Source organism: Dendropsophus ebraccatus, chromosome 14, assembly GCF_027789765.1.
Source record: "Dendropsophus ebraccatus isolate aDenEbr1 chromosome 14, aDenEbr1.pat, whole genome shotgun sequence".
Taxonomy (NCBI): domain Eukaryota; kingdom Metazoa; phylum Chordata; class Amphibia; order Anura; family Hylidae; genus Dendropsophus; species Dendropsophus ebraccatus.
This window is the reverse complement of record NC_091467.1, coordinates 95316-110000: the sequence shown is the minus strand read 5'-3', so window position 1 is coordinate 110000 and position 14685 is coordinate 95316. Positions and strand designations below refer to the sequence as shown.

General features: G+C 44.2%; 1 protein-coding gene across 3 annotated transcripts in view; it reads left to right on the top strand.

The window, feature by feature from the left end:
* CASS4 (Cas scaffold protein family member 4) overlaps positions 1–14685 on the top strand; it is an 86558-nt gene that overhangs the window by 37323 nt on the left and 34550 nt on the right. For all 3 annotated transcript variants that reach the window (XM_069953094.1, XM_069953092.1, XM_069953095.1), the window contains one exon: positions 10099–10524. In XM_069953094.1, the coding sequence (XP_069809195.1) occupies positions 10099–10524 (426 nt within the window). The remainder of the gene's footprint in view (positions 1–10098; positions 10525–14685) is intronic.

Below are 14685 nucleotides of genomic sequence, written 5' to 3'. Positions count from 1 at the left end.
TCTGTGCAGTGCGGTTATATGGAGGTAACAGGTATGTGCAGTGCAGTTATATGGAGGTAACAGGTCTGTGCAGTGCGGTTATATGGAGGTAACAGGTCTGTGCAGTGCGGTTATATGGAGGTAACAGGTCTGTGCAGTGCGGTTATATGGAGGTAACAGGTCTGTGCAGTGCGGTTATATGGAGGTAACAGGTCTGTGCAGTGCGGTTATATGGAGGTCACAGGTCTGTGCAGTGCGGTTATATGGAGGTAACAGGTCTGTGCAGTGCGGTTATATGGAGGTAACAGGTCTGTGCAGTGCGGTTATATGGAGGTAACAGGTCTGTGCAGTGCGGTTATATGGAGGTAACAGGTCTGTGCAGTGCGGTTATATGGAGGTCACAGGTCTGTGCAGTGCGGTTATATGGAGGTAACAGGTCTGTGCAGTGCGGTTATATGGAGGTGGTATCAGAATATGTACAGTGTAAACAGGTGGCGCTGCCAGTTTGGACCTTCTACACTGTGTTTTTATGGCTTTTGTCTGGCATTGTGGTTTTGTCATTACAGAAGTAAGTGGAGGCAGGTGCCCCTCAGCCATTATGCCAGTGTCAGGACTTTACTATTTGTAACCATTGACCTCAGGGAGGTATGGGGCACCCTGTATGAGGTATGGGGCACACTGTATGAGGTATGGGGCACACTGTATGAGGTATGGGGCACCCTGTATGAGGTATGGGGCCCCCTGTATGAGGTATGGGGCCCCCTGTATGAGGTATGGGCACCCTGTATGAGGTATGGGCACCCTGTATGAGGTATGGGGCACCCTGTATGAGGCATGGGGCACCCTGTATGAGGTATGGGGCCCCCTGTATGAGGTATGGGCACCCTGTATGAGGTATGGGGCACCCTGTATGAGGTATGGGCACCCTGTATGAGGTATGGGGCACCCTGTATGAGGCACCCTGTATGAGGTATGGGGCACCCTGTATGAGGTATGGGGCACCCTGTATGAGGTATGGGGCACCCTGTATGAGGCACTCTGTATGAGGTATGGGGCACTCTGTATGAGGTATGGGGCCCCCTGTATGAGGTATGGGGCACTCTGTATGAGGTATGGGGCACCCTGTATGAGGTATGGGGCACCCTGTATGAGGTATGGGGCACCCTGTATGAGGTATGGGTCACTCTGTATGAGGCATGGGGCACTCTGTATGAGGTATGGGGCACCCTGTGTGAGGTATGGGCACCCTGTATGAGGTATGGGTTACTCTGTATGAGGTATGGGGCACTCTGTATGAGGTATGGGGCACCCTGTATGAGGTATGGGTCACTCTGTATGAGGTATGGGGCACCCTGTGTGAGGTATGGGTTACTCTGTATGAGGTATGGATTACTCTGTATGAGGTATGGGCACCCTGTATGAGGTATGGGGCACACTGTATGAGGTATGAGGCACCCTGTATGAGGTATGGGCACCCTGTATGAGGTATGGGGCACCCTGTATGAGGTACCCTGTGTGAGGTATGGGGCACCCTGTGTGAGGTATGGGGCACCCTGTGTGAGGTATGGGGCACCCTGTGTGAGGTATGGGGCACGCTGTGTGAGGTATGGGGCACCCTGTCCCGCACATAGGTTATTATAACACATCTCCATACTACAATATGAGGGGAGTATACAATATATTGACACTAAGTACCAGTGTATAAACTTCCCCTTTCTAATCCATACACATGAATTCGGCGGTGTAGATATTTCCCAGGACATCAAGTCTCTGCTTCCCCAACATAAATATAATAATTTGGAACATCCAATAATCCACATATCGTAATGATGTCATACAGTCGATAACCACTAAGTTGATGCCTGCTATATCCATTATACATCATGATCCCAATACCATAGTAATGTCATCAATAACCATAAAGTCCATGCATGCTACACCCATAAAGTCATTAGATATCTCGGGGTCCATCATCAGTCTGGAATAAACCAGCATCATGTTACCTTAATACCAAATCTATCCAAACTGAAATACTTAAACCCAATATTTTTAATATAAACCATGATCAATTTATATCCTCCTAATCAATACCTGGTACTACTGAGGGTGCGCCATTTTGGTGTATCTCTGTGTCTATACATCGTGTGTAACTTTTTTTTATCTGGCACAACCAATCTGGAGGGCACCTGTGCTGGGTCACCAGATGTGTGAACTCTGCCTAAAGTGTTTTCGGAGTATAAACCCCCTGAGCTGCCTGTGACCTTCCTGTGACTGTGGTCATTGAGATAAAGGGGACAGCTTTGCTGGTAATGGCCGCCTGGGACGATCTCCCTATGGTGACCTCAGGTGCCTCGGACCGGTCTTCACCAGTTTCTTTAGGGGGGGGGGGGCATTACGATCTAAATGACCTAACACTGAATACAATGCGGCTATAAACCCCCGGACACGGGGGCGCTATAGACAATGAGGTCTGCTGACAACCTAATGCCTGTGGGGCCCAAAAGACACGTGGGGGGGGGGGGGGGGGGGGCGCGCAGGAATCTCGCAGGCTGGATATAAGCAAGGTCAGAGATGGGGGGGGGCTATAGATCACATTCTCAGCTGTCTTTCTTGTTGCTATGAGATAGAAATCCCAGATGTTAGTTGCTATAGGTTAGCGATCACTAATATTGATTTTCTTTTTATTGGTTTCTTCAGGTTAAAATACTCAATAGTAATGGTTCTATGGTTGTTATGGGTTACGGATCCCAAATTCTAGGGATTAGCGATCAGTTAGGCTGGTTGTTTGCTATGAAAAATACTCTCTGGTTGCTATGGGTTACAGATACTCAACGTTAAAGGTTTGGTTGCTATGGGTAACAGATACTCAGCATTAAAGGTTCCCTGGTTGCTATGGGTTATGAATTATACATGTTAGTTGCTATGGCTACATATCCCAGGTATTATATACCTTGCAGATTGTTGTGGGATTGGTCAGTAGGAAATATATATTGTCTCTGGTTGCTATGGGCAAGGCTGCATTTGCACACACAGATTCCTCCTCTTTTCATATCCATTCCTGGCTTTGGCTTCAATAATCTGTCAGATAAATTGGTCAATCATCTGTATGTGTAAACACAGCCTCAGGGATCCCTCTTTGCTGATTGGTTGCTATGGGTTACAGATGATGCTATATCCCGGGTATATCAGTAGTCGACACTCCATGGAGGCCTCCTCATAGTCCCCCGAGGGTCATTCTCCTGCGGGGGTCATGCAGTGATTGCCCTATTCATATGCAGATGGTCCGGACTCTTGTAGATGGGGTCTTCCCATTGTTTGGCTCCACATGGGGGCTGCTGGAGGTGATGGCGCAGATTCCCATCTCAAACACAGATGTTCCCACCTCATGTTATGAGAATCCGTCTCTGGGAAAGCTGAGTGATAACCAATATGGCCGCCATTACAGATAGATGTAACCAAGCTGTAATGGTGGCCACATTGCCTTCTTTGTTTCTATATATATCTCCCTATTCTATGAGGGTCTGGCAGCTGGGTGCCATTATTGTACAATAGCAATATCATAGATAGAACTGGGACCCCCATTACCCCTATAATAACAATAGCATATGCCTTGTTATGACGCAGGGGGGATCCATTGTAGACTTCTCCCCCCCACCATACTTCTCTCCTGTCACCTTAATCAGGTCGCAGCTTTTCTGCCTCCTTAGATTTTAATTTTGTAAATTATAACAGATTAAGATTTTTTACTGTCGCCTGTAATCCCAGTAGGGACCCCGCATGACAATGGGATTAAAGGGGTTAATTAATGTGGAACAAAGGGTGAGTAATGAGGCAGCAGGAGGGTCCGGGAGCCCCAGGTAGTCAGTGATTGTGATGTGTAATCAGGCCTGGGGGGCACATGTGACCTGCTGAGTCCTGGTGTATGAGGGCCCCAGGGGCCACACTTCCAGAGAGGCGCATAACACCGGGGATGTTACCTGTGAAATTAGTCATCTGTGTGGTGAACAATGTATGACTGTCACATAGGGTAGATATTGATGGCCGCCTATAACCCCTCTCTGTGGCACTTAGTGACAGCGTAGGGGTCCGCATCGACAAAAAGGTTTGACCATGCTCATCCTGAGCCTCCTGGTGCATGAACAGAATGGCCGACGTCAGCAGTGTAAGCAGCGTAGTTAGAGGGAACGTAATTTTGCATTATAGTCTTTGTGTTATTCAGGGTCTGTGGAAAGCTGGGTGACCCCTACAGTTGGCGGCTGCGGGGCACTCTGTCTGTGGGGTTCGGACTTTCACACAGGACCCCGGGAGCTGCACATCTGCGGTCACAGGAAGTTACAGGGAATCTTCCCAGCTCGACAGTCCTGTGAGAGCGGGATATTTACACTGACGCACGTTTTCTGGAGAGGAGACCCCAACATAAACAACAACTTCAGGGGGAAGGGGGGGTTCTTAAAGGAGAACCAGTACCAAATATGACTTCATACTAAACAAGCTTCTAGACTCTTATTATAGAGCAGGAGAAGCTGAGTAGACTGAAATAAAGATCTCTCCTTATACTGAGCCTAAGAGTCCAGTGGGCGGAGCTGCTCAGTGACTGACAGTTATCAAAGTTTTGTTGACTAAGTTCCAGTATTAGTTATAGAGCTCAGAGAAATGGCTGTCAATCATGGACTAAGACCGCCTACTGGACTCTTGAACACACAACAACAAAAGGCTGCCAACACACACCATTGTCTCTAAAGAAAATTAAGAAAGTTAGAAATGGAGTTCCTTTAAATTATTTTATTGAAATACTAATGCCTCCATAGATGCCATAATGAAGTCCACATTTCTCTATGGATGGAGTCACCCTTTAAATGGGTTGTAAAGTATATAAAACTATTTTTATTCACTCTACTAGTGAAATCGGAAATAGTAGAGAGGAAGGGTTCTCTGTTCAGGATCCTCATCTTGGGGCCACAATGCAGACTGGTTACTACGATGTCTCCCTGTATTACACAGACAACCCATTGATTTCAATAAGCAGAGTGTAATGCTTCATCTTATCCTGTGGTGGCGCTGTAGGGAACTGAACATGTACTGTTGGGGTGATATGTTTATATCCCAGGAGGGAAAACACTGTCTGCCGATAATCCGATTGTTCATAGTGGAGTCCCCCTTTAAAGATAATCAGTCCTATAAGGAGGATGTGAGAATGCCAGTGCTGCCGAGGCCTTAAAGGGGTTGTTTACCAAAACAAATTTCTTTCAAAATCAACTGGTGGCAGAGAGTGCCAGAGATTTGTATTTTACTTCTATTAAAAATCTCTAGTCTTCCAATACTTATCAGCTGCTGTATGTCCTGCAGGGAGTGGTGTATTCACACTAGTCTTCCAGTAGTTATACACTACTTCCTGCAGGACATACAGCAGCTGATAAGTACTAGAGATTTTTAATAGAAGTAAATTACAAATCTCTGGCACTTTCTGCCACCAGTTGATTTTGGTGACCAACCCCTTTAAGGCTGGGTTCACATGTACCGTATCCACTGCGGATACCTTCACTGTGATTTTCAATGAGATGGTCATCCCTCTGCGAGTATGTAAAGGCCCCTTAACCCCCCGCTGCCCGGACCATACTTTACCTAATCCATGCTCCGGCTGAGGCTCTCGGCTCCCGCAGGGCCCCAATGCAGTCACTGATGGATTAGGTAATATATGCTCCGGGCAGCAGGGGGTTAAGGGGCCTTTACATACTCCAGAGCCATGACAATCTCATTGAAAATGATAGGGAAGGTATCTGCAGGGGATACAGTACGTGTGAACACACCCTAAAGGAGAATCTGGAGAAACCTGTACGACTCCAAGAGATTTCCTGGAATCCTGGCTTGATGAGATGCTGCCCTTCAGGACTCTGGGAGAGCTGGATAACTCTAGCTGTTTATTGTATCACACATGATTAGATACACAGCTCAGCAGACAGTATCACACGATGAGATTAGATACACTGCTCAGCAGACAGTATCACACATGACGAGATTAGATACACTGCTCAGCAGACAGTATCACACATGGCGAGATTAGATACACTGCTCAGCAGACAGTATCACACATGATGAGATTAGATACACTGCTCAGCAGACAGTATCACACATGATGAGATTAGATACACTGCTCAGCAGACAGTATCACACATGATGAGATTAGATACACTGCTCAGCAGACAATATCAGGCAGATACAGCTATGATGGTGGTGCTGTAGTATGGCAGTAGTTAGTGCAGTCACCAGGTGGGGGCGCTGTTGTTGCGGTGGAGGTGACAGCTGGGACCTCAGGACCTTGCAGCCTCTATGAATGGCTCATTGTTCTAGGTGGGACGCACAGCCCCTGTTATCAGCTGAGCTGACACGTCTATGTCCCTTTAAACCAGCTGCTCCTTCCAGCAAATGCTGAGGATATAAATATCCGGCTCTCCGATTACCCCCTCCCCCCCCGCCCCCCCCCCCCCCCAAAAAAAAAAAAAAAAAAAAAAAAAAAAAAAACTTTTTTTGCTTTTGGTGACAGAGGTGAATTGCCCAAATAGGAAATCAGCCGAGCTGATTCACCGCGGACAAAAACTTTCCAACAAGTCCAGCACTATTCTCAACCAGAGCCTGAAATGGCTGATAACAGGGAACAATAGACTGTCCCTTTAATTATAGCTCCTCCATCAGATAAGCTTCACCAAACTGAATTCCCTTTTTTATATACCTCTGCTTGTAATATAAGCTTTTCAGGGGTCTCTTTATATGGATGCTATCCAAGTTACTACAACAGTAGCATTTTGCTATAAGAAACTCTTCTTCTAATGATAAGGAGGTAATACATTTCACAACAGACAGTAAAATGACATGTTCTCTCATTACTGACACCTAGTGGACAGTATAAAAATTGCTAAATTTAATAATTAAATCAATAGAGAAAAAATTGGTTATATTTGGCAATAGATGACTCAGGCTGTAAAACTGCTGTGTAGGAAAGTAGAAGGAAGAGACTATTACAGTGTAAGCCTGAGTTATACTGAGTTTATATAGTAGTATATTCCTGTATATAGGAGCAGTATTATAGTAGTTATATCCCTGTATATAGGGGGTAGTATTATAGTAGTATATTCCTTTATATACGAGCAGTATTATAGTAGTTATATACCTGTATATAGGAGCAGTATTATAGTAGTATATTCCTGTATATAGGAGCAGTATTATAGTAGTATATCCCTGTATATAGGAGCAGTATTATAGTAGTTATATTCCTGTATATAGGAGCAGTATTATAGTAGTTATAACTACTATAATACTGCTCCTATATACAGGAATATACTATTATAATACTGCTCCTATATACAGGGATATAACTACTATAATACTGCTCCTATATACAGGGATATAACTACTATAATACTGCTCCTATATACAGGAATATACTACTATAATACTGCTCCTATATACAGGGATATAACTACTATAATACTGCTCCTATATACAGAGATATAACTACTATAATACTGCTCCTATATACAGGAATATAACTACTATAATACTGCTCCTATATACAGGGATATAACTACTATAATACTGCCCCCCTATATACAGGGATATAACTACTATAATACTGCTCCTATATGCAGGGATATAACTACTATAATACTGCTCCTATATACAGGGATATAACTACTATAATACTGCCCCCCTACCCTATATACAGGGATATAACTACTATAATACTGCTCCTATATACAGGAATATACTACTATAATACTGCCCCCTATATACAGGAATATAGCTACTATAATACTACTCCTATATACAGGGATATAACTACTATAATACTGCTCCTATATACAGGAATATAACTACTATAATACTGCTCCTATATACAGGGATATACTACTATAATACTGCTCCTATATACAGGAATATACTACTATAATACTGCCCCCTATATACAGGAATATAGCTACTATAATACTACTCCTATATACAGGGATATAACTACTATAATACTGCTCCTATATACAGGAATATACTATTATAATACTGCTCCTATATACAGGGATATAACTACTATAATACTGCTCCTATATACAGGGATATAACTACTATAATACTGCTCCTATATACAGGAATATACTACTATAATACTGCTCCTATATACAGGGATATAACTACTATAATACTGCTCCTATATACAGAGATATAACTACTATAATACTGCTCCTATATACAGGAATATACTATTATAATACTGCTCCTATATACAGGGATATAACTACTATAATACTGCTCCTATATACAGGAATATACTACTATAATACTGCCCCTATATACAGGAATATACTACTATAATACTGCTCCTATATACAGGGATATAACTACTATAATACTGCTCCTATATACAGGAATATACTATTATAATACTGCTCCTATATACAGGGATATAACTACTATAATACTGCTCCTATATACAGGGATATAACTACTATAATACTGCTCCTATATACAGGAATATACTACTATAATACTGCTCCTATATACAGGGATATAACTACTATAATACTGCTCCTATATACAGAGATATAACTACTATAATACTGCTCCTATATACAGGAATATAACTACTATAATACTGCTCCTATATACAGGGATATAACTACTATAATACTGCCCCCCTATATACAGGGATATAACTACTATAATACTGCTCCTATATGCAGGGATATAACTACTATAATACTGCTCCTATATACAGGGATATAACTACTATAATACTGCCCCCCTACCCTATATACAGGGATATAACTACTATAATACTGCTCCTATATACAGGAATATACTACTATAATACTGCCCCCTATATACAGGAATATAGCTACTATAATACTACTCCTATATACAGGGATATAACTACTATAATACTGCTCCTATATACAGGAATATAACTACTATAATACTGCTCCTATATACAGGGATATACTACTATAATACTGCTCCTATATACAGGAATATACTACTATAATACTGCCCCCTATATACAGGAATATAGCTACTATAATACTACTCCTATATACAGGGATATAACTACTATAATACTGCTCCTATATACAGGAATATACTATTATAATACTGCTCCTATATACAGGGATATAACTACTATAATACTGCTCCTATATACAGGGATATAACTACTATAATACTGCTCCTATATACAGGAATATACTACTATAATACTGCTCCTATATACAGGGATATAACTACTATAATACTGCTCCTATATACAGAGATATAACTACTATAATACTGCTCCTATATACAGGAATATACTATTATAATACTGCTCCTATATACAGGGATATAACTACTATAATACTGCTCCTATATACAGGGATATAACTACTATAATACTGCTCCTATATACAGGAATATACTACTATAATACTGCTCCTATATACAGGGATATAACTACTATAATACTGCTCCTATATACAGAGATATAACTACTATAATACTGCTCCTATATACAGGAATATAACTACTATAATACTGCTCCTATATACAGGGATATAACTACTATAATACTGCCCCCCTATATACAGGGATATAACTACTATAATACTGCTCCTATATGCAGGGATATAACTACTATAATACTGCCCCCCTATATACAGGAATATAACTACTATAATACTGCCCCTATATACAGGAATATACTACTATAATACTGCTCCTATATACAGAGATATAACTACTATAATACTGCTCTTATATACAGGGATATAACTACTATAATACTGCTCCTATATACAGGGATATAACTACTATAATACTGCCCCCCTATATACAGGGATATAACTACTATAATACTGCTCCTATATACAGGGATATAACTACTATAATACTGCTCCTATATACAGGAATATACTACTATAATACTGCTCCTATATACAGGAATATACTACTATAATACTGCTCCTATATACAGGAATATACTGTGAATGTAATGTAATGTGAATCTAAACTCTTGATCATATGTTTTCTTGTTCGGTATTATTAGCCTGAAGCCCATGTGGATGGTGTTGTTATAATGTGCACTAATTTGTTTTGCAGAACATGTTGGCTAAAGCTCTGTATGATAACAAGGCGGAGTGCTCGGATGAGCTGGCCTTCCGAAAGGGTGACATCCTGACCGTGCTGGATCAGAATATCTTTGGCAGTGAGGGCTGGTGGAGGTGCTATTTACATGGACGTCAGGGCCTCGCTCCAGCCAATCGGTTGCAGTTGTTCACCATAACCCAGAATGACTCCCCGTTGGTGCAGTCCAACTACAACTCCCTAGGGAGGCAACAGTCTCCACACAACATCTACCAGGTGCCTTCTGCCCCTAAAACCGAGTCAGCAACCATGTACGAGAGGATGGAAAACCTATACATCTCCCCGACAACACAGAAGCCTGTATCTGGAGACATCTACCAGACCCCCATCTGTTCTCCAGCTCAAGTCTTCTATGAAAAAACCAACAGCTCCTCCAGCCAGGTAAGTGACCATTCAAAACATAGAGCCCCTCCCCCTGGACTCCTGGAGTCCCCAGTTACTAGAAGTTCATGAATCGCCCTCCTTCTATTTGGACAACATACAGTTCTTCAGAAATTTCACTCTTTTCATATATTATAATTATCAGTATTCCGTCCTTATAATAGGTGACATTCGTCTCTTCCCGCTCCCCCCAAATAGAGATGCGTGAATTTGCAGTATGAGCGAAGTGAATCGGTTCGTTAGCTCGGCAATCTGCTTATCAGCCTGTTGCTTTTAAGTCCCTGCAGCTCCTTTCGGGTGGATGGAAAAGTTGCATCCAGTCCTGGGAAACTTCTCTCAGGACTGGATCCAACTTTTCCAGGCATCAGGAGTGGAGCAGCAGACTAATAAGCAGATTGCTGAGCTAACAAAGTGATTTGGTTCACTTATACTTCAAATTCGCTCATCTCTACTCCTGATTATCTTTTGGTTAGTGCTCTGAAACAGGACTGTGTGGAGGGGGAGGAAAGAGCTGCCCGTAGAGCTCAGAGACAGGACTGTGTGGAGGAGGAGGAAAGAGCTGCCTGTAGAGCTCAGAGACAGGACTGTGTGGAGGGGAAGGAAAGAACTACCTGTAGAGCTCAGAGACAGGACCGTGTGGAGAAGGAGGAGGAAAGAGCTGCCTGTAGAGCTCAGAGACAGGACTGTGTGGAGGAGGAGGAAAGAACTACCTGTAGAGCTCAGAGACAGGACCGTGTGGAGAAGGAGGAGGAAAGAGCTGCCTGTGGAGCTCAGAGACAGAACTGTGTGGAGGGGGAGGAAAGAGCTGCCCGTAGAGCTCAGAGACAGGACTGTGTGGAGGAGGAGGAAAGAGCTGCCTGTAGAGCTCAGAGACAGGACTGTAGGGAGGAGGAAAGAGCTGCCTGTAGAGCTCAGAGACAGGACTGTGTGGAGGAGGAAAGAGCTGCCTGTAGAGCTCAGAGACAGGACTGTGTGGAGGGGGAGGAAAGAGCTGCCCGTAGAGCTCAGAGACAGGACTGTGTGGAGGAGGAAAGAGCTGCCTGTAGAGCTCAGAGACAGGACTGTGTGGAGGAGGAAAGAGCTGCCCATAGAGCTCAGAGACAGGACTGTGTGGAGGAGAAGGAAAGAGCTGCCCGTAGAGCTCAGAGACAGGACTGTGTGGATGAGGAAAGAGCTGCCTGTAGAGCTCAGAGACAGGACTGTGTGGAGGGGGAGGAAAGAGCTGCCTGTAGAGCTCAGAGACAGGAGTGTGTGGAGGAGGAGGAAAGAGCTGCCCGTAGAGCTCAGAGACAGGACTGTGTGGAGGGGGAGGAAAGAACTACCTGTAGAGCTCAGAGACAGGACTGTGTGGAGGAGGAGGAAAGAACTACCTGTAGAGCTCAGAGACAGGACTGTGTGGAGGAGGAGGAGGAAAGAACCACCCGTAAAGCTCAGAGACAGGACTGTGTGGAGGAGGAGGAAAGAACTACCTGTAGAGCTCAGAGACAGGACTGTGTGGAGGAGGAGGAAAGAACTACCTGTAGAGCTCAGAGACAGGACCGTGTGGAGAAGGAGGAGGAAAGAGCTGCCTGTGGAGCTCAGAGACAGAACTGTGTGGAGGGGGAGGAAAGAGCTGCCCGTAGAGCTCAGAGACAGGACTGTGTGGAGGAGGAGGAAAGAGCTGCCTGTAGAGCTCAGAGACAGGACTGTAGGGAGGAGGAAAGAGCTGCCTGTAGAGCTCAGAGACAGGACTGTGTGGAGGAGGAAAGAGCTGCCCGTAGAGCTCAGAGACAGGACTGTGTGGAGGAGGAAAGAGCTGCCTGTAGAGCTCAGAGACAGGACTGTGTGGAGGAGGAAAGAGCTGCCCATAGAGCTCAGAGACAGGACTGTGTGGAGGAGAAGGAAAGAGCTGCCCGTAGAGCTTAGAGACAGGACTGTGTGGATGAGGAAAGAGCTGCCTGTAGAGCTCAGAGACAGGACTGTGTGGAGGGGGAGGAAAGAGCTGCCTGTAGAGCTCAGAGACAGGAGTGTGTGGAGGAGGAGGAAAGAGCTGCCCGTAGAGCTCAGAGACAGGACTGTGTGGAGGAGGAGGAGGAGGAAAGAACCACCCGTAGAGCTCAGAGACAGGACTGTGTGGAGGAGGAGGAAAGAACTACCTGTAGAGCTCAGAGACAGGACTGTGTGGAGAAGGAGGAAGAAATAACTACCTGTAGAGCTCAGAGACAGGACTGTGTGGAGGAGGAGGAGGAGGAGGAAAGAACTACCTGTAGAGCTCAGAGACAGGACTGTGTGGAGAAGGAGGAGGAAAGAACTACCTGTAGAGCTCAGAGACAGGACTGTGTGGAGGGGGAGGAAAGAACTACCTGTAGAGCTCAGAGACAGGACTGTGTGGAGGAGGAGGAGGAAAGAGCTGCCTGTAGAGCTCAGAGACAGGACTGTGTGGAGGAGGAGGAGGAAAGAAATACCTGTAGAGCTCAGAGACAGGACTTAGTATAGGATCTTTGTGGTTGGCTCTGAATGCTAATGGCTGTGGAAGAGTTTTTAGTATTTTTTAAATTTTAGCATAAGGTGACAAAATAACAAAAAGTGAAAGGTTCTTCTAAATGCTTTGTGTTCGGCCATCTGGTAAGTCAGAAATCTGTAAAAAGTCCTTTCCTTACACAATTGGGCAACTTCCCTTGTTTCAGACAAAATCAGACAAAACAAAAACAATCAGTATTGGAAAAATGAGTGTAATAATCCATACGCCTCCTTCCTGTGTAATGGTCCATTACATGAAGATTTATTCTGAATGATATTAAAAGAAAAAGTCATAAAAACTTTAGGTTTAAAGGGGAACTCCGGATAAGAAAAACTTGTTTTCTATTTAAAGTACATTAAAAGTTAAATATATGTGTCTATACAATGTATTACTGTATCTGTGCGGTCCTGCCACACTGGTAGCTGATAGAAATCCAGGAAGTGAAAAAAAAAATGGCCCCTGTGCAAATCCACATTGTCTCCTGCTCCCTCTGCTCTCCCCTCTTAGGAGACAAATCTTCCATGCCTCTGTCTCACACTGTGTGTGTTTGCTGAGATCAGGCTGATGATGCAGACAGAGGGCAGGGCGTGATGTCACAGGAGGCGGGGCTGGATCCCCCACTCTCCCGAGTGATTCACCATCTCTGACCGGCCAGAAGCAGGTGTTGCACTGGTGTTACAGGTAGAGAATACAGTGCTGTGTGGTGTTACAGGTAGAGAATACAGCGTGCTGTGTGGTGTTACAGGTAGAGAATACAGTGCTGTGTGGTGTTACAGGTAGAGAATACAGCGTGCTGTGTGGTGTTACAGGTAGAGAATACAGCGTGCTGTGTGGTGTTACAGGTAGAGAATACAGTGCTGTGTGGTGTTACAGGTAGGGAATAGTAGAGGCTACAGGGTGCTGTGTGGTGTTACAGGTAGAGAATACAGTGCTGTGTGGTGTTACAGGTAGGGAATACAGCGCTGTGTGGTGTTACAGGTAGAGAATACAGTGCTGTGTGGTAACATAGTAACATAGTAACATAGTAACATAGTAAATAAGGTTGAAAGAAGACAAGAGTCCATCAGGTTCAACCTAGGAAAATCCTACTGTGTTGATCCAGGAAGGCGAAAAACCCCTATGGGGCAGAAGACAAACGCCCCACCACAGGGAGAAACTCCCCCCCCCTCCCCCGACTGCAATGGCAACCAGAACAATCCCCGGATCAACGTATCACCAGAAATCTAATGCCCATAACTTGTAATATTATATTTTTCAAGAAAAGCATCCGGGCCTCCCTTGAACTTATTTACTGAATCAGCCATGACAACATCATGTGGCAGAGAGTTCCACAGTCTTACCGCTCGTACAGTAAAGAACCCGCGTCGATGCTGATGATGAAATCTTCTTTCCTCTAGACGTAGAGGATGCCCCCTTGTCATTGTTACAGACCTAGGAGTAAAAAGACCACTACCAAAATCTCTGTACTGTCCATTCATATATTTGTACATTGTGATCAGATCGCCCCTAAGACGTCTTTTTTCTAGCGTAAATAACCCCAAGCGTGATAACCTGTCCTGGTACTGTAACCCACCCATTCCCTTAATGACCTTTGTTGCCCTCCTCTGCACCCGCTCTAGGTCAGCTGTGTCCTTCTTATATACCGGTGCCCAAAACTGTAC